Source organism: Elephas maximus, chromosome 15, assembly GCF_024166365.1.
Source record: "Elephas maximus indicus isolate mEleMax1 chromosome 15, mEleMax1 primary haplotype, whole genome shotgun sequence".
Lineage (NCBI taxonomy): Eukaryota > Metazoa > Chordata > Mammalia > Proboscidea > Elephantidae > Elephas > Elephas maximus.
Window position 1 is genome coordinate 54445832 of NC_064833.1, and position 24172 is coordinate 54470003.

Sequence of the window (24172 nt, forward strand, 5' to 3'; positions counted from 1 at the left end):
GGTTTTTGAATAATACATTTAGAATTTTTTAAAAACTGACTATATTTAACGATCTTTGATAAATGCTGGCAATGTAATCATCTATGACTTGAGGTCTCTCTTGGAACATATTGGTTTTACTTTTTAATAGATCACCTCAAATTTAAACAATTCTTCTTAATACCAAATGCATTATTAGTAACTTGGTAGGAAGATGACAAATCAAGGTTTTTGCTCATGGTTATTGTCTAGTTTAACGTTTCATTTATCATCAACTTGATATTTTTCAAAGCTCCTTTTATTTTCTCTTGTGTCCTGTCCTATGCTATTTTAGAGATGAATCAATATTTCAGATGATGAAAGCAATGGAATAGATGGAGACAAAATGAAGTAATATGAAAACGCACATTAAGGTTATTGTTCTTCATGTGTGAAATGATCCTTTCAGAAAAAGTAACCATTATTTTTCTCATTATAATTACTTAGCTTTTATAAATGCATTTTTAACTCTTTCAGAATAAAATATAAAATATTTAGACTATAGAAATTCTTTCTAAAATTAAATACAATATTTCATTTTCTTGTAAGTTGTTACAAAACCAGCACAAAATATTGTACTCAAACACATTTGTGTTCAAGGAAAGTTTAACTAATTAGACAAACAACATATCAGTAGTTTTATAACATTAGTCTTAAAAGGAAGTAAATGTAGAATGAAATTTAAAATATGACTAGCACACACACAACTAAACTGTACACTTTACTATCTATCTGAATTTTAGGCTGTCAGATGGCGAAGAAGGTTCTAATACATGCTTGAAAGAAGTACTTGCATGTGGGAAATGTTGATTTCCATAAAAGAGTCCACAGTGTATTTGCCTTGCACCAGTTAAAATAATTAGTACACGGAAAGAAAAATCTGGCCTATATCAAGTGAGAATATTGTTATATTAGTTGGTGGTTAGTAATTATTGGTTAAGTGAAATTTACCTTGAGGAGTTTTGTATTTGAATACCACAGAAGGAAAAAAAAAATTAACAAATGTTATTTCAAATTTTAAAAAGTCCCTGGGTGCCACAACGTAGTGGTTAAGAGCTACTTTTGCTAACCAAAAGATTGGCAGTTCAAATCCACCAGGCACTCCTTGGAAACTCTATGGGGCAGTTCTACTCTGTCCTGTAGGGTCACTATGAGTAGAAATGGACTCGACGGCAAAGGGTTTGATGGTTTGGGGTGCCACAAACAATTAAGTGCTCTCCTAGCTGAAAGGTTAGCAGATCAAACCCACCCAGAGGTGTCTGGGGAGACAGCTTGGAGATCTGCTTCTGAAAGGTCATCAGTCTTGAAAACCCTATGGAGTAGTTCTCGTACGCACACATGGGATTGCCGTGAGTCAGAATTGGCTTGACAGCAACTAGCAACATTTCAATTCATAATTTAAAAAAAAGATGGGTATGTAAATTTAGACTTATTCTTTTCATTCTGAATAGTTAGGTAGGTATGATATACATATTCACTAAAAGACTAAAGAAAATAAAATCCAAAAACCTTGAAATTCAAATGAGTGAAATCAGTCAATCATACATGGATAATCAAAAACATCTCTCCAAATTATTTAAAGTCAGTCCCTCACCTCCCATGATTTCTACTAATTTCTCCTCTTTAATCTTTTACTCAACATTTGGCATTCCCTATTATGCTATGACTTAGTAAACTCTACTCATTTATCCTTCATGTCCTTCCTACTCAATTGTACATCCTATTTGAATATTTATAATATTTGGAGGCCCAAACACAGGTAATAGTGTGATTATTCTTTTACTACTATTAAACCAAAAACCAAACCCGTTGCTTTTGTATTGATTCCAACTCATAGTGGCCCTATAAGGCACAGCGGAACTGCCCCATAGGGTTTCCAAGGAGTGGCTGGTGAATTTGAACTGCCAACAGTTTGGTTAGAAGCCAAGCTCTTAACCACTGTGCCACCTCGAAAATTACAGAGAAAGAATAAATATTACAAGCCATAGATCTTCAAATATGCTTGATCTAGATTGTACACTGGAGGATAGTGAACTTGACCTGAACCAAAAAGATAGAAGGAATAACCTTAGAGATAAAAAAAAAAAAAAAACCAATAGATGTCCCAGAAAAGAAGACAGTGATGCTATTAAAGATTACTTAGGAATTAGCAAAGGTTTCAGTAATTTCAAATGAATGGTTTTGAAAATATTGCTAATATTTTAACAGCACATTTAAAGCAGGCAGAAGAGGTAATTATAAAGGAGGTTATCTATACATTATAGATGTTGTCTCAATAAATAACTACAATTATTATAGTTAAATGTTTTACTATATACAAGGGATACACATACACATAAATTTATACACACACACACTTGTGTGTCCTGATTTGTCTGGACACACAAATGAGATACCTCCATTCTTTTCAAAAATTCATCCAATAAAATGATCTAATAGTTAAAATAAAAGACATTTATTTGTGCTTACCATATAGGTCTGTATCTTCAATGATTGCCACCTCAACCTCTGTTCCAGTAATGACTGTACATGTGAAAGGAACGCCAAGAAGAACACTAATCTCACCAAAGGATTCCTTCTCCTTCAGTTTACCCATATAAACAAGCTTTCGAATTTTCTTCTGTAAGAGATATAGAAAATTTATGTTTTATGCAACCACTTTATTATAATGAACAAATGTTGATATTATCAGAAGCTCACTGTTCATACATCATTTTTGTTCCTGATATTTAAAATAAATTAGTTATTTCCTTCAAATCAGAGAAAAGATTAGATATGTGTTTCAATTAGAACAACAGTTAATTGATAGACAACTTCGGTATAAATTAGGTAATTGAATGCTAGTCATTTAAAAAAAAATTAGTGACCTACAAATTAAATCTTTAATTTACCAAGATGGTTAGGAAATATTGAACTCATCTCATTTTTCCAAAGTCCTAGGTACTGTTTTGTAAACAAAGCTTAGCTTAGTATGTTTTGGAAAGTACCATTTGTTATATGGGCCCCAATTGCAAAGCACACTCGTTGCTAATAGAGAAGAAAGAACAGAAACAGAGAATGCCAGGGCCAAAATTGATGGGATTATCTGCAAAAGAAAGAATTATCCCCTGACTTTCCTGTTTAAATAAAAAAGAAACATAACGAAAGTGAATTTGACTAAGGGAAATAGCACTTTTGGTCCAAATTAGGGACCTTGTGGAGAGTGGCCTAAATGACTTTCAGTATGGATCATTCTGGAGAAAAAATTTAGACCTCAAGTTATCTTTTACTGGAGATGCATCAGATTGAAACAGGGATGATATGGTAAGTAAAACAAACAAACAAAAAAAACCAAACCCAGTGCCGTCGAGTTAATTCCGACTCATATATATGGTAAATAAAAAAAAAAAAAATATAGTAAGACATAAAACACAGAGTGTAGCTGTCAGGAGGGTGACAGGAACTAAGAGAGGTAGAGGCCTTTTCTAAATATCCTGAAGTCAAAGTGTACTATTTCACTCAAGATGTTGCCACTTATATAAATGGCAAATCTTTAAGCTGCATGTGACTAGTACAGCAGAATTCAACTAAGTTTATATATTAAATTGAATTCCACTGAAAAGTGTCTGACCAGCCAAGAATGATTAGTGCCAACTTTGTCTAAAAGAGACCTGATTCAGTAGGTGATTCAGAAGTTTTCAGTTTGTACAATATCTGCCTACCAGAGGAAGGAGAATATTTGAGGAACGCCAGGTCTCCCAAACAGTCCTTGCTGGTGAGAATGAACCCCTGGAGTGAGGGATAAGAAAGGGAGAGAGAAGAGGTCTTCCAAAACTATTCAAACCTTACTTTCTTAAGAACTAGACTCAGTAGGGTTGTAAAACATTACTTTTCCAGTCAGACTCAAATGTTCTCAGAGCACTGAAAATGTTTCTATACGTTCCTGGACACCGTAGTAGAGAAAAGATAACGTAGCTAAACAGTTCCCTCAAACAGGATAATTGCTACTATTTTTAAAAAAAATTGCTCCCCTCCAAGCAATACAATGAATTGGGGGAAACTATAACAACAACAATGGTCTGAAATTCAATAAGCTTCTACATATAAAGAAAAATATGTTGGTATTCTATGTGACTTTGCAATATATTAATATGTACATGTTTTTATATAATTTATGTTGTGAAAATACACGTTCATATCCATGTTTACAGGTGACATGAGTCAGATATCCTCAGAAATGAATTTGTAACTCACTTTTAAAAAAATCAAATCTATTAAGTTATAGTTTACATAAATAAAATGCACCTGTGTTACAGTTTAATTTGGATAACTATACATCCTGCAGTTGACATCCCAATCAGATATAGAACATAACCATGATCTCCAAGAGTTTTCCATGATCCTTTGTAGTCAATAGCCAATATAACCACTGCACCCGACAAAAACATCTGATTTTATCACTACACATTTTTTTTTCCCTTTTCTAGAAATTTGTAAAAATGGAATCACACAGAATGCATTATTTGGTGTTTAACTTTTTTGCCCAATCTAATTCTTTTCATATTTATTCATATGCTTGCACATTTCATTAGCTTTTTTTATTATTATTAATATTGTGTGGCATTCCATTGTATAAAAGTTTCACAACGTTTGTATGCATTCAACTGCCAGTGACAACTGGATTATTTCTGGGTTTTGGTTATGAAGTTTTATGTAAGTATTTTTGTAGACATATTTTCAATTCTCTTGAGTAAATATGTAGAGTGGAATGGCTGGGTCATATGGTAAGAGTATATTTAGCTTTATAAGAAATTGACAAACTATTTCCCAAAGAGATTATAACATATTATATTCCCGCCAGCAATCTATGAGAGTTTCAGTTGCTCTGCTTCCTTGTCAGCTCTTGATACTGCCAGTCTTTTTAATTTTAGCCAAACTGATGTGCTTATAGTGGTACCTTTCTGTGGTTTCTTTGATGACTCTGATGACTAAGAATGTTAAGCATCTTTTAATATGCTTATCAATCATTTCTATAAGTTACAACTTGATTAAAAAAAGAAGAGAAACCCAGTTTAAAAAGGGTAGAGCCTTTGAGCGGAAATTTCACAAGCAAAAATAAATGAATACTCAGCAAGTATATGAAAATATGTTCAATATCCTTAATCCATTTTAGTAAATTAATTGATTAATAAGAATATACAGATATAAAACTTACCACTTTATTAGGTGGCAGTTTCACAAGTCCTATAATACTTCTATAAATGTTACAATATCCAGAATTAATGTAAGCCACATATGAAATTATATTTCCACTTTCCACCATCACTAAAAATGAGAGAGAATTCATTATTTCACACATTGTTCTCTATATAAAAAATTATTAGGTATCCTAATATGACAATAAAATTAACATCTTTAATTAAATAACAAATAACTGTAAATTTCTTAATGATTGTCAATTTATAGACAATACTTGGTATATGATAAAAGATTTAAGTCTAATATTTATATCTGTAACTTAATATGGATGTAAACACTGACAAAACTTTGGTAGCAAAGGCAGTGGTGTGCTGGTAAACTGATGTGGGAGAGGGAAGTGAATGGGAGGTGAGCCCTGGTTTGTAGCATTTGCTGATTTCTGTGGTATTAATGGAGCCCTGGTGGCATAGTGGTTAAGAGTTATGGCTGCTAACCAAAAGGTCAGTAGTTTGAATCTACCAGCCACTCCTTGGAAACTATATAGGACAGTTTTACTCCATCCCGTAGGGCCACTATGAGTCAGAATGGACTCAACGACATCAGATGGTGTTAATATTTTCATCATAGCTCATTTCAAGTTTCCAATGTTTCAACAACTGGTTAAAAAAAAAAAAAAGAAACTGACTATTTAATAACTGGCTTTCCGGAACCTCTACAAGCCAACCTCTCCTCTACTCCTCAACACTCTACTGAATAGAGTCTAAAAGCAACTGCTTTGAGATCATACTGGCCTGAGTTGAAACCTTATTCTGCCACTTGCTATGTGACCTTAGATAAATTACATTAACCCCTCTTAGCTTCAGGTTTTTCATCTTTAAAATGTTAAAATTAGGCAGAGTGGTTAAGAGCTCAGCTGCTAGCCAAAATGTCAGCAGTTGGAATCCACGAGCCACTCCTTGGAAACCCTATGGCGCAGTTCTACTTTGTCCGATAGGGTTGCTATGAGTCGAAACCAACTCCGTGGCAAGGGTTTAGTTTGTTTTATTCCAAACCCTAAGAGCCCTCGTGGTGCAATGGTTAAGCACTTGGCTGCTAACTGAAAGGTTGGCAATTTGAACCCACCAGCAGTTCATGGGAAAAAGATGTGGCAGCCTGCTTCAGTTAAGATTACAGCCTTGGAAACCCTTTGGGGCTGTTCTACTCTGTCCTATAGGGTAGCTATGAGTCAAAGTTGACTTGCTGTCAGCGGGTTTGGATTTGGTATCCCATACCCTACATATGCTAATTAAGTGCATATAAAGTATTTAGCATGATGCCTAACCCATAGTATTGCATAAAAAATCATGTTACTATCATCAATATTATTTGCTTAAATTTGTGAATCGACCTTAAGGCCAAGATGTACCTGGAGGTAAACTATATTAAAAAGCAGTTAAGATAAAAACCACCTGATCTACATAAAATTTCAAGTAAGTTATCAACATAATTTTAATTTAGATAATGAAGTCAGATGGAAATGTATATATCACTATTTCAAACTGATTTTCTGCTTTGTTCATTATGAAACATCAATATCTTTCTGAAAACCCCAAACACAAAAGTGGTAACCTAAATACACAGTACAATACAAAATACAGTATGTATTTTCCCCATGACTTTATAAAGCAGAGTGATGTTAAAGTTTGCAGACAATTGCAGAATACATTTTCCAATATTCTAAAACATTTCCATTTATTTCACAGTATAAAAGAATATGTATAAACATGATAAAATTATTGATGGCATCAAAGTAGTAAAGATGCTAGAGAATACAGAGTTCTTTTAAAAATATGGTTAAAAAAAGAACAAAGTAACAGTTGCTAAAAATAATTTAACACCAACAAAAATTAAACATAAACTTACCATGGAAAAAATACTTCAAAATAAATCCCATGTGGCATTTCAATTATTTTTTGGCATGTTTACGCGAATATGCTAGCTCCTTCTTCTTATATAATATTCAAGGTTTATAATGAAAAAAATTAAATGTTTTTCTACTGTCACCCATCATTTATTTTGTTTAAATAGAAGCTATCGTAGCCCTTCTATTGTCTTATGCTATATTTCTTACAGCCAATGATATTATAAAGTAAGTTATCTTAAGATATGAAAGAATAATATGTGTGTGGCATATGTGTACATTGTATACCCATTGCTGTCAAGTCAATTCCTACTCATAGGGACTCTATAAGACAGAGTAGAACAGCCTCATATGATTTCCAAGGCTGTTTTTTTTAATCTTCACAGAAGCAGACTGCCACATCTTTCTCTCGTGGAGCTGCTGGTCGATTTGAACCACCTACCTTTCGGTTAGCAGTGGAGTTCTTAATCACTACGCCGCCAGGACTCCTTGTACATTGTATAGGCAAGACGAAATTTTCTCAAAGATTTTACTCTTAAAAGCAAAGGGTGCTCTTCTACCAAAAGATTATACAAGAGTGGAGATTATTTACCTTCTTTTAGTTAATCAATGAGGATATAAAGGAAGGCATAGAGCCTCCTGGCAATTGTTAAAAACTAGGTAAGGAAAGGATGCACTTAAGCAGATACTAAGGAAACTCATCACTCTCAACTTACAGAGCTGCACTACTGTAATCTTTTCTAGAAAGCCAAGCCTTATGTGGATCACAGAGAAGCATATGTAATACGTAAGAGGATGAAGGCCATTGGACTTTTTCTTCATTACTGAAGGCAAGTTGTTGATGGAAAAGCTGAACCACTGCCGCAAAATCATTCAGGCAGTCACATTCCTTACAGGGGACATATGCTACCTGAATAATTGTCTAAGGTCTTATGAAAACCATAGCAGATGTTCACCTCAATGAGGACAATACAGCAACACCCTTCTCATCTAGGTAAACAGCCTGATTTTAGTATATAATAAAACTACACACCTTCACACTTAGATAAGAAATTTTAAATATTAATATTACTGTTTTTATACTAGAAGAGGAACAATACCAATTACTTCTAAATATCTTAAATGCCCCCCCCATTGTGTGATTGTGTGTTTTCTACTTTTCGTTATTCACCCTCTAATCTTGCTTCCCATTTCCAGGAATTTATGCTAGTGACATCAGAATAAATGTCATCTGCATATCCTTTCCTCCTGGGTTACAGAAAATGAAAAACAACATAGAAAGATCCATGGATTGTGCTACTATTTTAAGCATAAATATTTAATCATGGAAAATACAGATTAAATTTTATTCCTTATTATTTAGAGGTCATGTTCATTAATGTTTGAGAAATAAAGCTGAATTTATATTTAAAAGTTAGATTTCAAATAATTTTATCAAAACTCAGACTTACTATTCTAGAACTTCAAAGTATTAGACAGTTACGAAAAGAACAAACTTGATCTTAAGGCAAATGTGAAGGGCAAGAAACAGGAACGCCTCAAGAAACTGAACATCAGCCTTTTTTTTTCTGTTGTTTATCATATGGCAGGAAAGTCACAATTCTTCTGATATAAAAAACAAGTTTATGCCAATTTTCAGATCAGTTAGAAACCCAAATAGCCATGAAAAGAAGTATAATTCCTACTGGCTATTAGCGTTAGCATTGGGACAGTGAAAGTCTCAGTTTAAATGAAAAGTCGTGATTAGAAAGATTGTTAATGAACATCTTCTTAATTAAAATAAACCCCAGTCTATTGGCCTAACAGACCAAAAAGCTTAGTTTTGGAACAGAGATGTATCTGAGGTTCAGCAAGTTGGTACCTCTTCAAGCTGCAGGAAGTAATTGGATGGATACCAGCTTTCCTTGTAAAACTAGAACACCAGGGAAAGAACGCTATAAAAAAATAGTACAAATCAATGCTACTTCTGAGACTTATTTTCCTTTGGGAGAATCTTTCTGAATAAATTGCTTTTCTAATTATACTTAAAGTTGACTTTTATAATGTCATCAAGAAGGAACTTGATGACACATTACATTTACTGAACATCTTTGTCAGGGTTCATACTACAGAAAGCTTAACAAATATTAAACCCTCATCTCTTCATTATTAAAAAAAGGTATATATGTTTATATGCAGATATATAGATAGCATTTATGGCTAAGTAGAGACAAATTCTAAATGGAAATGTATATCAGAAGTATTGATCATTGGTTAATTACCTAATTTCCATTTATATTTTGCCTTCTAAATTCCATGACACATTAAAATAGGTCTTCCTTCTGAAGAGTGAATATTATATGTAAAACATCCTAGTGTATATTAAATACCTGCCATTTGCATAAGAAGTTAAAGAGCATTGTCTCTAGTCTCACAAATTTGTACTGGTCTTAGTTATTAGTGTTCAACATGTCAAATTTATTCTTGAGACGGTCTCTAAATTCAGGTGGGATATATTCAGGGAGGAGGCTTGGTGACGCTGCGGTTAAGAGCTCATCTGCTATCCAAAAGGTTAGTAGTTCTAATCCACCAGATGCTCTTTGCAACCCTATTGGGCAGTTCTACTCTGCCCTATAGGGTCACTATGAGTCAGGAAGCAACTCAACAGCATGTTTTTCTTTTTTTTTTTATTCAATACTCAAGGTCGTATTTTGGCTCTCATGAACTTGTTCTAATTTTCCTCAGCTTCAACTTGAACTTGCATATTAGCAATTGTCTGTTCCGAAGTCGGCCTCTTGCCTTGCTCTCACTGACGATATTGAGCTCCTTCATTGTTTCTTTCTACAGATGAGACAATTCGATTCCTTTGAACTACATCTGATGAGGTTCCACATGTATAGTCACTGTCTATGTTGCTGAAAAAAGGTATTTGCAGTGAAGAAGTCACTGGTCTTGCAAAATTCTATCACGCAACCTTCGGCGTCATTTCTATCACTAATGCCATATTTTGCAATTACCAGTCCTTTTTCTTTGTTTCCAACTTATGCATTTCAATCACCAGTAATTATCAATGCATCTTGATTGTATGTTTGATCAATTTTGGACTGTAGAAGTTGGCAAAAATCTTCAATTTCTTCACATTTGGTGTTAGTGGTTGGTGTGTAAATTTGAATAATAGTCGTATTAACTAGTCTTCCTTGTAGGTGTATGGATATGATCCTATCATTGACAGCTTTGTACTTCAGAATAGACCTTGAAATGTTCTGTTTGACAATGAATGCAATGTTGTTGCTCTTCAATTTGTCATTTCCAGCATAATAGACCATAAAATATAATTGTTTGATTCAAAATGTCCAATACCAATCCATTTCAGATCACTAATGCCAAGGTTATCAATCTTTATGTGTTTCATTTCATTTTTGATGACTTCATTTTCTTAGACTCATACTTCATATGTTCCACGTCCTGATTATTAATGGATGTTTGCAACTGTTTCTTCTCATTTTGAGTCATGCCACATCAGCAAAGGAAGGTCCCAAAAGCTTGACTCCACCCATGTCATTAAGGTCGACTCTCTTTTCTACTTTGAGGAGGCAGCTCTTTCCTAGACATATTCTGAGTGCCTTCCAACCTGAGGGGCTTATCCTCTGGCACTATATCAAACAATATATCGCTGCTATTCATAAGGTTTTCATTGTCCATTTCTTTCAGAAGTAGACCACCAGATCCTTCTTTCTAGTCTGTCTTAGTCTGGTAGCTCCCCTGAAACCCGTCCACCATGGGTAACCTTGCTGGTATTTGAAATACCGATGGCATAGCTTCCAGCGTCAAAGCAATGGGTAAGTCACCACAGTACAATAAACTGACAGACAAGTGGTGGATGTTTACAAACAGATAACCCATTATCTACTTCTTCAAGTCTTCTTTATGCCATCCCCAAAATTTAGTTTGCCCTATAAACAACTTGCACTTTTCCTACTTTGTTCATTTCTGGATATTTAAGTTTTTTATTCTTTTTAAATAGTGTTTCCCATTATTTTTATATGATTTATTCATTGTGAAAAATGGAAACTGAGTCTTGCTAATATACCAAAAGAGAAAGTTTTGGGGGAAGACAAACCTTTGATCCAAAGTCAATTTCATTTAGGGGTCACAGTTAGAAGTAAGCAAGTCTAACAATTGCTGTACTCAAGAGTTTTATTCCATGAGGAAATAGTACTGAGCAAATTTATATTAGGTACCAGATAGACTAAGCACTTCTGTCATGCAAAAAGAGTAGATCACCACAGGAAAAATTAATTGACATTATCAAATCATTGCCTACATGCTAGGTAAATAGAAACAATTAAAAGGAAATATATTTTCCTTTCTTTTTTCTAGCACTGTGATGAATCTAGACGTATATGGAAGGATGGATAGTTAAATATATTTCATATCAATAAGATATTGCATGTTAGGGAAAGTAAGCATTTGTGTTTATTCTGTCATTTTAAATTGAAACATCAATTAAATGTAATGACAAAATAACCTTATATCATAGAGTTCTTTAGAGGGCTGAATGAAATAATCTAACTTAACCTGCAAGACAAAGTGCTTTGTAAACCAAATAGTACTAAATTAGTAGAAGGAAATTATTTTCATATTTATGTAGAAAGAGAAAACTTTCTAAGGTTTCCGTTCTGATATTTAACCGTTGTATATTTCTAATCATAAATTTTAGTTAATCATAGTAATTGTCCATTTTATAATGGCACACTGATTAGTTACTTTGTCCTGTCATTGCCTAACCATTTATATTCATTTCAGCTCAATTACTTAAGCATCATTATTTTGGATGATGAATAAGCACATACTAAATGGATTGACCCAAGGAAATACATGGATGGAACAATGTATTCACCCACTATACCTAGTACACAGGATGATTAAATTTATCCATTATTTGAGATAACTTATCTGATTAATTTCACAATAATTAATTTGATTGAAGAGCTATTTCACTTGGTATATAGGTTGGGTTCTCTAGAGGAGCAAAACCATTTGAAGTGTGTGTGTAAATACATACACAGAGAGAGAGAGAGATTTATTTCAAGAAAATGGCTCATGCAGTTGTGAAGGCTGGCAGGTGCCAAATCTGCCAGTCAGGCATCAGGCTGGAGGCTCCTCCAGAATCACTTGGCTGCACAGGCTGAGGAACCCAAAATTGGCAGGTCAGAGGGTAGGCTTCCGGCTAATAGGGCTGCAAGAGCTGGTGAATCCCAAACTCTGCAGGTCAGACAGAAGGCTGCTGGCTCACATCCAAAGACCCAGAGGACACAGGATGATGAGTCGGATGCAGAATCCAGAGAGGGCAAGCTTTGCCAGAACATCCATACATATTGGATGTAGGCCACATATGCAAGGAAACTCCACTTTCAACTGATTGGCTGCTCATTGGAGAATGACATAGTATCTGCCAAACCACTGAGAACCATGGCCTAGCCAAGTTGACACATAACCTTAGCCATCACAGTATATCTTAAAGTATCATGACAAGTATAGGTAAACCATTTGAAGAAAAGAAACTATTTTATTACAAGCCATGTCAGCACATCGATTATATTAAACTCAAATTAGTTCAATACTTTAGATGATATTTATATAAAATAACATTTCAGTACTTCTACTGGTGATTCAGCCTTCATTTTTTCTTGCATAATATTCTTTTGACAATTAAAAACTGAAAGTTTTTATTTTTAGTATTTTTTAAAACATCTTAAAAAGATATGGTTCGGCCCATTTCCATTTTCTAAAATGGGATATTAGTGCTTTTCTTACCAGATTTTGTAAATTCTTTATATTAATCCTTTTTTCTAGTAATATTGTTGATTCTTCTGAAAGTATTGTTTTCTTAATCCTATTACATTTACATATAGAAAATTACATAACTCCATAAAAATTGTTTAATCATATTTTCTCCTAATTGTCACTTTTATTTTTAATTAAAGAATTAATTCATTTGAAATCAATTTTGCCACATGATGTCAGGTTAAGTATTTAATACCTCTTTTTCCATATGTGTATAGATTATTTTCTAACTCCTTTTATTAAGAAGAATAATACTAGCCCTTCATCAATTATGTATGATACTTCATCTGTTATATACGATACATTCTTCTGCACACTAAGGTCTTATATAAGTTAATGCCCTAAGGAATTATAAAGAATATGAAAAGAAAGCTATTAGTGTTTTCATAAGAAGTAAAGTTAGAACGGGTATCAAAAACGGTATATTCATACACATTGACAAGTAGCTCTAATTCTAAGAATTCTTTCTATGGAAATAATCAGGGAAATTGCTAAATATTTATGTATTAAGTAATTTATAACCAGGCATTTCAGATATTGTATGGAACATAATAATAGGGAAATGGTTAACTGAATTATAATAACCCATAAAACATACTGCCACTAAAAATCAACACTCATGGAAGCAGCACTCAAAAAATAAAACAATGCACTGCGTTGGGCAAATCTGCTGAAAAAAAACCTCTTTAAACTATTAAAAAAACAAAGATGTCACCTTGAAGACTAAGGTGCCCTGACCCAAGCCATGGTGTTTTCAATCACCTCATATGCATGCAAAGTCCAGACAATGAATAAGGAAGACCAAAGAAGATTTGATGCCTTTGAATTATGGTGTTGGTGAAGAATATTGAATATACCATGGAGTGCCAGAAGAGCGAGCAGAATACCAGAATGCTCCTTGGAAGCAAGGATGGCAAGACTGTGTCTTACATACTTTAAATATGTTATCAGGAGGGATCAGACCCAGGAGGGCATCATGCTAGGTAAAGTAGAGAGAGGCAGCAAAAAAGAGGAAGACCCTCAACAAGATGTATTGACAACATGGTTGCAACAATGGGCTCAAGCATAACAGCAATTGTGAGGATGGCGCAGGACCAGGCAATATTTTGTTCTGTTCTACACAGGGTCTCTATGAGTCAGAAGCGACTCAACGGCATCCAACAACAACAAAAGTCATAGTACTTAAAAGTTAATGACATGTATAGGCTTATAATATAAAAACAAACAAACAAAAAACCCAAACCCATTGCCATAGAGTTGATTCTGACTCATAGTGACCCTGTAGGACAGGGTAGAACTGCCCAATAGGGTTTCCAACGCTGTAATCTTTATGGGAGCAGAGTGCCACATACTTCCATGGAGTAGCTGGTGGGTTAGAACTGCCAACCTTTTGTTCAGCAGCCCAGTGCTTTAACCACTGCACCACCAAGGCTCACGATATAATGACCAGTAATTCTATGTTAGTCAACTTTGGTTAAAAATATGCAATGCTATTAGCTTTTGATTTTAAAACATAGCAAAATATAGGGTATAGCCATAATAGTAGATGTCTCCAGGAGTATAATTACAGGTTATATAAACTTTATACTCGTTTGTCTTCTGAAAATGTGCACGTTGAATATATATTGTCTTCATACTTACATGAAAAAAAGCATTTTCTAACAGAATTAAAAAAAAAAAAAGGCTAATTCATAATTAGTCTCTAGCAGAAGCATAGTATCACCCCTGCCACCAAATCGATTCTAACTCATAGCCACTGCCACCCTGTAGGACAGAGTAGAATTGCCCCATAGGGTTTCCAAGGCTGTAATCTTTACAGACGCAAACTGCCACATCTTTCTCCCATGGAGCAGCTGGTGGATCTAAACCCCCAATTATTTGGTTAGCAGTTGAGCCCTTTAACCACTGCATCAGTATAAAAGTAAACTGGTTTTAAGATTTAGGCTCTGAGTTACTATTACTGTTGTTTTATTACTTCTCCATCAAAACGCTCCTTGAGTTACATACACACGCACCACATCCATCCATACATACTACACATGTGCTATGAACCAAAAGACAATTACTTCTGTTGTTGGAAATCCTGCTAATCAATCATTGATCTAAAGGAGATGGTAAGGAATTTTAACTCTTTGATGAAATAATTACCCTCTGTCAGAAACTCCAGAATTACGATCACTTAAGATGTGTTTATAGACACCACTGAAAATAGTCTCAGAAATATTTTTAAGAATACTTTATAGAGGTGTTGAAAATGTAAGTCATTTGCCAAGTTCAAAAACTGGTTCTTATTACCCCTCCAATCTAATACTGCAACTTTTGAAACAAAAGTAATGTTAAAGCATTTAATTAAATTAAATAATTGCTACATGTCTCCTATCATGCACAAAAATTTATTGATCCTGTTCTTTCAAAAGCCTAAACTATAGTTTAACTTGGCAAGGTAAATAATGAAAAGTAAAGCAACTCTAAGAGAGTTAATAGTATTAGGTTTCAAATATATACATATTTTTAGTCCCCCCCCCCACCCCCTGGAGTTAAAAGAACATCTACCACAGTGTCATGTAATGCCAATAGCGTACGCCCAATGATTTTTTGTTCATCTGGTGTAAAATCTGGACTTAATTTTGGGATGTGTCATTATTCTAAGAAGCTTTCAGGATTTTTATTCAAGTCATATTAAAATAGTGCAATTTTCTCTGTGACTACAAAATTCTGGAATATTTTCTTCTTATATCTTGTAATTTTTGTTTTTGCTTAGTAGGAGGTGAAATTATTTTGTGCTTGCACCTTTTTTTTTTTCCTCAAATGGAGCTCATATAGGTTATTTTATTTATGAGTGCCTTTTTGAGCTCCATTTACATGAGGTAAAAACTACAAGTATTGTTAATGGGAAAGAGAATTACATTCATTTCCTGTGGTTTTATTACTACCATAGGCAAGGTATTTATAACAATGTGAAAAACAACTAACAACAACATGAAGCTCATCACCTTTTCAGTGGTCTCCAGTTGTGTTGTTCTTCATTTCCACACCAGGCATTCATTTACTACCTTTGCTTTGCTTCCTCCTCTACTACCTCACTTCTGAAATTGCTCTCTTGAGCAATTAGTAGGTAACTAAAAACCAAAAAAAAAATCAAACCTGCTGCCATCAAATCGATACCAACTCATTGTGACCCTACAGAACAGAGCAGAACTGCCCCACAGAGTTTCCAAGGAATGCCTTGTGGATTCGAACTGCCGACCTTTTGGTTAGCAGCTGTAGCACTTAACCTTATGCCACCAGGGTTTCTAATAGGTAACTAGTATCATTCTGAATATAAATTAAATGCTACTCTTTTCAGGCAATATCCTTCATGTTCTCTACACTGTTGGGTAGGTAGCGTCTCCCTCCTGACAAGCTCTTCTTCTTTGATTTCTGTTAACACTGTATTGTGCACATTCCAGTCTTATTTTTATCACCTTGATTTTGTTGACTCTTCTTTAAGTTGCTTTAAAAAAAGCCTTGTTCCAAGATTCTTTCATTATCTTTGTTTTCTCCTCTCTATAAGCATTGACTTTCTCAGAACTCTCTCAAGTTCAGATGTCAATTTTCCACAAAATTCAGCAGCAAGGTGCAAGTTCCAAAAAGAAAGGGTATGTTAAAGCGTAATTGAAGCCACCTGCCACACTACTAACCTCTTCATTCGGAAACTTGACTAAAGGTCTGGCATCAAGTTGGTGTAATAGATATTTCTGGGGGAAGTTCACTATTTTTGCAGAGTTCTTGATCTGTAAGTGACTCAAGCCCCAGAAGGCCCTGAAAAGTGAGGTACAAAGTGTGACCCATGAGGAGGTGAATACACTCCAAAAGAATTCATAATTTTTCTAATTTATACAAACAGAAATCTAGAGAATGTGTGTGGAGATGGACATTAAGAGGGTAAGATAATGCTGGAAGGAGCACAAAGTTGGATTAGGATGAAATAATTGATATGGGCCCACTAAGCAGAGATTCTGGATTCAGTGCTATAGCTCGAGGGTTCCAACAGCTTGGTTGGTTGGTTGGTTGGCTGGCTAAAATATGGGCCTAAAGGTGGGCTTCACTAAATCAAGTTGAAATGCCTTGGTGGTATCCAAAGGCTTAGGGAAATTGGGTTGTTAGAGTGGATTTATCATGTAAGATCTGCTAACCCACCCTGGAAAGGTTCAGAAGACACTTTTCACCATGACTATGAGGAATAAATTTGTGAAGGGAGCCCTAAAATTCTTGAAGTATTCTGTGGTCACTCTTCTCTGTAGGTCAGAAATAAACAATGGTTCATAGTATAAATCAAAAGTAAAATTAGAAAATAATTTGAGATGAATGAAAATGAAGACACAAGATACCAAAACTTAGAGATGCAGCTAACACAATGCTTACAGAAAAATGTACAGCTGCAAATGCCTGTATTAGAAAGATCGCAAATCCATAACTTAAGCCTCCATCTTAAAACACTGGAAAAAGAAGACCAAAATAAATTCAAATGAAGCAGAAGCAACAAAATAATAAAGATTGAAATGGAAATTATAAATACAGAATAAAAAAATAGAGAAATCAATGAAACCAAAATCTAATTCTCTAAAAAGATCAAGTTTTAGCTAGATTATAAGAAAAAAAGAGATGACTAAAATTACTAAAATCAGCAATGAGAGAGCAGACATAATTACCAAGCTGAGAGAAACAAAAAGAGGTTATAAAAGTACAGAATTGCATGCCACTATTTAGATAACTTAGATATAATGGAAAAAATTCCGATAAAGGATACAAACTAAAAAACCTGACTCAAGCTAAAATAGAAAATATTAATAAACTTATAATAAGTAAAGAGATCAAATCATTAAAGAAAAATATACCTACAAAGAAAAGCCCAGCCCAAGATGGCTTCACTGGTGAATTCTACCGGACATTTAAAGAAGAATTAGTATCAGTTCTTCACATCTTCCAAAAACAACAGAAAATGGAGAGCCTTTCCAACTCATTAGTTGCAGCCTATATTACACTGATACCAAAACCAGACTAAGATATCACAGGTAAAGAAACTTACAAATATTTATAATGTATATAGATGCAAAAGTATCCAAGAAAATGCTAGCAAACAAAATACACCAACTTATAAAAAAGGATTATACACCATAACCAAGTTAGCTTTATCCCAGGAATGCAAGGTTGGTTTAATATCCCTAAATCAGTTACTGCAATATACTATATCAAAAGAATAAAGGATTTAAAATTAAAAAAAAAAATGATCATCTCAATGGACACAGAAAAAGCATTTGTCAACATTCATTACTCCTTCATTATAAAATCACTCAACCAACTAGAAATAGAAAAGAACTTCCTCAACCCAATTAAAAAAAAGTTGCTGTTGAATTGATTCCAACTCATAGTGACCCTATAGGACAGAGTAGAACTGCCCATAGGGTTTCCAAGGAGCAGGTGGTGGATTTGAATTGCTGATGTTTGGGTTAGCAGTTTAGCTTTTAACCACTGAGCCAGCAGGGCTCCTTATAGGGAAAGACTAAATGTTTTTCCTTTAAGTTCAGGAAAAAGACAAGGATATTGAGTATTGGCACTTTTTTTTCAACATTGTACTGGAGATGCTAGCCAGAGAAATTAGGAAAGAGGATGAAATAAAAAATTAAAAGGAAAATAATAAAACTACCTCTTTGAAGATGGCCTGATTTTATATATACAAAATCCTAAAAACTCCACTAACAAATTCACAGAATAAACAAGTTCAGTAAGTTTGTAGGATGAGAGGCTAATATACAAAAATCAATTGCATTTTCATACACTTGAAATGAACAACCTAAAAATAAAATTAAGTAAACAATTCAATTTATAATTATACCAAAAAGAACAAAATATTTAGGAATGTATTTGACAAAAGAAATGCAAAACATATACTCCGAAAACTATAAAGCATTATTGATAGAAATAAAGATCTAAATAAATGAGAAGATGTTCCAGTTTCATGGATTGAAAGACTTAATTTTGTTAAGACAGACACATTTCTCAAATGGATCTACAGATTCGATACAATGCTTCACAGAATCACAGCCGTGTAGAAACTGACAAGCTAATTCTAAAAGTCACATGAAAATGCAAGGGAGCTAGCATAGCCAAAGCAATTCTGAAAAAGAAAAAGTTAAAGAACTCACATTTCCTGATTTCAAAACTTACTACAAAGCCACAGTTACTGAAACTGTGGTACTGGCACAATAGCCATAAAGATCAATGGAATTGAATTTTTAATTCAGAAGTAAACCCTGATATGTCTGGTCATTCAATTTTTGACAAAGGTGACAATACAAATCAATGATGAAAGAATAGTCTTTTCATCAAATGGTGCTGGGACAACTGGATAATCACATACAAGAGAATAAAGTTGGATGTCTACCCCATACCATATATAAAAATTAACTCCAAATAGATCAAAGACATAAATGCAAGAGCTAAAACTATAAAATTCTTAGAAAAAAAAAAACACAGTGGTAAATCTTTATTATCTTGGATTTGGCAATATTTTCTTGTACATAACACCAAAAGCAAAGGGAAAATAAAAGAAGGATAGATAAACGGTTCTTTCTTGAATTTTTTGAAAATTTGTGCTTCAAAGGAAAATATCAATAAGTAATAAACTAAAAAAGGCAACTCATAGACAGGAGAATATCTTTGTAAATCATATACCTAATAAAAAAAATAAGGAACATAAATCTAGACTATATAAAGAACTCTTACAACTCAACAACAAAAAGACAAATATCATAATTAATAAATGGGCAAAAGACTGGAATAGGCACATTTGCAAGAAAGATAAACAAATGACCAATAAGTACTAATGATGCACAACATCATTATTCATCAGGGAAATGAAAATCAAAACCACAATAAGATACCATTTTACACTCATGGGGACAGCTATAATAAAAAAGACAGGTAATAACTAATGTTGATGAGGATGTGGAGAAACTGGAACTCATACACAGCTGGCAGGAATGTAAAATGGTGCAGCCACTTTGGAATAGTTTGGCAGTGCCTCAGAAAGTTTAATACAGAGTTACAATGTGATAATAGCAATTCCACTTTTTGGTACATATATCTAAGAGAAAGGAAATCATATGCCCACAAAAAGTTTATATACGAAAGTTCATAGCAGCACAATTCATAATGGCCAAAAATGTAGAAAGCACCCAAATGTCCATCAGCTAGTGAATGGATAATCATAAAAAGCATGATGCACTGATACATTTTACAACATGGATGAACTCTGAAACCATTATGATATGCTACATGATTCCATTTAAATAAAGTGTCCAGAGTAGGGAAATCTATAGAGACAGAAACTAGATTACCAAAAAACAAACAAACCAACCCACTGCCGTCAAGTTGACTCCGACTCATAGCGACCCTATAGGACAGAGTAGAACTGCCCCATAGAGTTTCCAAGGAGCGCCTGGTGGATTCAAACTGCCAACCTCTTGGTTAACAGCTGTAGCACTTAACCACTATGCCACCAGGGTTTCCAAAAGTAGATTAGTAGGTTCTTAAAGCTAGGGGGCAGAGGTCAACATCCATTCTAAAGAGTAAGGGTTTCTTTTGAGATTAAGAAGGTTCTAAAACTGACTGTGGTGATGATTGCGCAACTATGCAAATATACGAAAAGTCATTGAATTGTCTACTATAAATATGTGAATCGTATGGTACGTGAATTATAACTTAACGAAGCTGTTACCGAAGAAAATGCATAACATATTATACAAAATAGTGTGGTATGCAAAAAAAAAGAACATTTTCAGTTAACATGAGAAAGAACAGTTCACAGAGGACAATCCTGAGATGATACAGATTTTGGTATTATCTAACAAAGACTTTAAAGCAGCTATTTTAAGAAATGTGCCAAAAACTAAGGCCAAAGTCTCTTCAAATGAAAGGAATGATAGACAATCTCAGCAAATAATTAGAAGTTCTAAAGATGAACCACATGGAATTTTGGTACTGAAAAAAAACAAAAAAACTGATTGGATGTACTCAAAATCAGAATGAATATGACAGAGGAAAGATTCTATGAATGGATAAAATATCAATAACATTTATCCAATCTGAACAATAGAAAGATAAGAAGATAAATGAGCAAAGTCTCGAAGACCGGTGAGATGATAACAAAAGACCTACATTAAAGTCACTGATGCAAAGGAGAGGAGAAAACACAATGCTGAAAATTTTTTGAAAAATTGATGGCCAAAAACTTCCAAATTTGGCAAATGACATAAACATACAAACTTAAGAAGCTCAGCAAACCCCAAATATGATAAATTCAAATAAATCCACACTCAGATAAATCGTTAACAGATGGCTAAAAACAAAATGCAAAGAAAATATTTTGAAAGCAGTCAGAGTAACACAACCCATTATTTTAAGGGAACAACAATTCTTCTCATCAGAAACCAACAAGGACAAAAGAAAGTGGCATGATATTTTTAAAGTACTGGAGGGGCAAAAAAAAAAATGCAAAGCTGTCAACTTAGGATACTACAATCGGTGACACTATCCTTCAGGAATGAAAGTGAAGTAAAAGACATTCTCAAATGAAGAAAAACAAAAAGAATTCATTGTCAGCAGACATGTTCTCAGAGAAATGTTAAGGAAGTTCTACAGACTGAAAGAAAATTATATCAGAAGAATACTTTGAATCTCAGGTCTGAGAGAAGAACAACATAAATGGTAAATATCTGGGTAAATATAATAGATAATTATTTTCCTATTGAGCTCTTTATATGTTTGATTGTTGAAAGCAAAAACTGTAACATTGTCTGACGAGGGTGTGGATGTATGTAGATATAACCATATAAGGCAATTATAACATAATGAGGAAGCATAAAGGGACTCAGAGTGAGTTTTCCATATTCAACACAAATTAGTAAAATATTGATTCTAAGTGGACAGTGAAAAGTTATGTATTTAATATAGTAATCTCTAGAGTAACTGCTAAATAAATTATGCAGAGATAAAGTCAATAAATAACAAGGCAGGAAAGGGAAAGAGAAAAATTTTAAATAGCAAGAATACAGAGAAAGCAAAAAATAAAATGTTGAATCTAAATTCAAACACATCAATAATTTTAAAAAAAGGTGGAGGACCCAGATGAAGTAATAGATGCTTTGTGTTGTCCCTCTTACAACAAAGGCCCCCAAAAAACAAGTGACTCAGATATATATGAAAACCTAGGAACCCTAAGCATCAAAGACAAAAACGAAAAATCAGACTAAGTGATGGGTGGAAGAAGGGACAATTCAAAAACAGCGGAAACAAAGAATTTGGAATTGCCAGATTGTCTGTATCCTGCTAGTCCAACCTGCACAGTGTGGACATATTGAGGCAAGCAGCAGCATCCCAAGCCAAAACCCACCCCATCTGGTGCAGCTAAACAGAAGTGAATCTGCATATACCTCCAGAATCAAACAGGTGTGATCCCAGACCTGCAAAAGTTAAGTCATGCTCCTAACCCACCATGCATATTACAACCCAGCCCACTGCTGCCAGAACTCCAAGGGTAGAGGAGCACTCCCTCCCCCTTACCAAGCCCCCTATCTGCTCTGACACCAATCTGGCAGTATTCAACATCACCACGCCCCCTAAGCCAGGAACTCACTGCCCAATCCAGAAGCGCCTACTGCTTTGCTCAGCCACTGGCACAAGGGGTCCATGGCTTGCAGCAGCCTCCACCCCCTCCAATCACCCACGCCATTGCCTGACTAGCTGAATCACCACAGCATATACACACTGGCTTAAGGCAGGCAGAGTTCCCACCTGCAGCCCATTTTCCCAGACAGCAGCCAATGGGAGCTGCAGATCTGTGACATTCAACACCACCCTGCCCCTTAAGCCTATAGCTCTCAACCCAAGCCTGAGGCACCTGTCCCTTAGTCCAGCCTCTGGCACGGGTGTTCACAGACTTGCAGCACCCTTCACCCCCACTAATCACCTGCATCAGTGCCTAGCAGGCCAACTTGGCACAGAAGGCACAGCTGTCAGCTGAAGCCCATTTCACCTGCAGCAGCCAAGTAGGAGCTGTAGATGTGTGGCACTCAACACTGCCCTGCCCCCTAAGAAGGGTCCTCAACCACAGACACCAGAAGCCTGAGGGTCAGTAGTACCACTCACTCCATCCAGCCAACCATGACACGGGCCTGAGAACCAGCGGCACCCCCTCCCATATTTCCAGCCAATGGCACAGGGGGCCCAAGAACTGGGTGCCCTACCTCCCAACCCACCTAAATGCTCTAGCAGACAGGGGCAAACCCTCCCTCCGGGTACCCAGGGGCGGTTAATAGTCCCTTGCCTAATCCCTGGCATCACCCCCCACTGCAAATAGAGACCTGTGTCTTCTGTGAACACCCCTATGCAGCCTTGCTTGCCCAGGACTGTAGATAAGAGTCTCCATGCTACACACTCAGGGATCAATGACTTGGGCACCTTTGCCTCAACCATGCAGCAAAGTGGAGCGCACACACAACACTGAACCCAATGACCAGGGAGAATACCCCTTGCACCTATGGCCAGGTGACCAGTGGGACAGATATATCACCTCAACAAAAACACCACCTACATTCTCAGCAGTCCCGCAAGAACAGACTTCTGAGCTTGGGTACCTTGTAGCTGCTCCACCCACCCGGAGACAGGAGATGAGAGCTTTCAACGTAGACAGAGTAACGATCAGAGTAGCATACATGCCTCGCCTAGTTGGATATATCAAAACAAAACAAAAATCCAGGGCACAGTAAACAAATATACAAAAAATAAATATAATAACTTCTTGATGCCTCAAAGACAATAGTCAATATCAAATCACACAAAGAAGCAAGACAAGATGGCTCCAGCAGGTGAACAAAATAATGAACCAAAAGCCTTCTGGAGGAAGATAAGGCAATGGAGCTACCTGATAAAGAATTCAAAAGACTAATATACAAAGAGATCAAGGAGATTGGGAAAACACACACACACAAAAAACAAGGAACAAACAAAGTAATAGACGAATTCAGGAAAACAATGCAAGAATAAAATGACAGAATAAGTAGGCTGCTAAGACCCATACAAAAATGGCAAATAAAATTCCAAAAGATTAACAATAAAATTTCAGAATTAGACAACTCAATAGAAGGTAACAGAAGCCAAACTGAGACAATGGAAGTCAGAATTAGTGAGATGTGAGATAAATCCCTTGAC

General features: G+C 35.1%; 1 protein-coding gene across 1 annotated transcript in view; it reads right to left on the reverse strand.

Moving 5' to 3' along the window:
• Positions 1-1993: 1993 nt before the first annotated feature.
• Positions 1994-24172, reverse strand: part of CNBD1 (cyclic nucleotide binding domain containing 1) — a 393584-nt gene continuing 371405 nt past the window's right edge. The window contains exons 9-11 of the mRNA XM_049853899.1: positions 5213-5322; positions 2488-2638; positions 1994-2058 (exon numbers count right to left, since the gene is read on the reverse strand). Of these exons, the coding sequence (XP_049709856.1) occupies positions 1994-2058; positions 2488-2638; positions 5213-5322 (326 nt within the window). The remainder of the gene's footprint in view (positions 2059-2487; positions 2639-5212; positions 5323-24172) is intronic.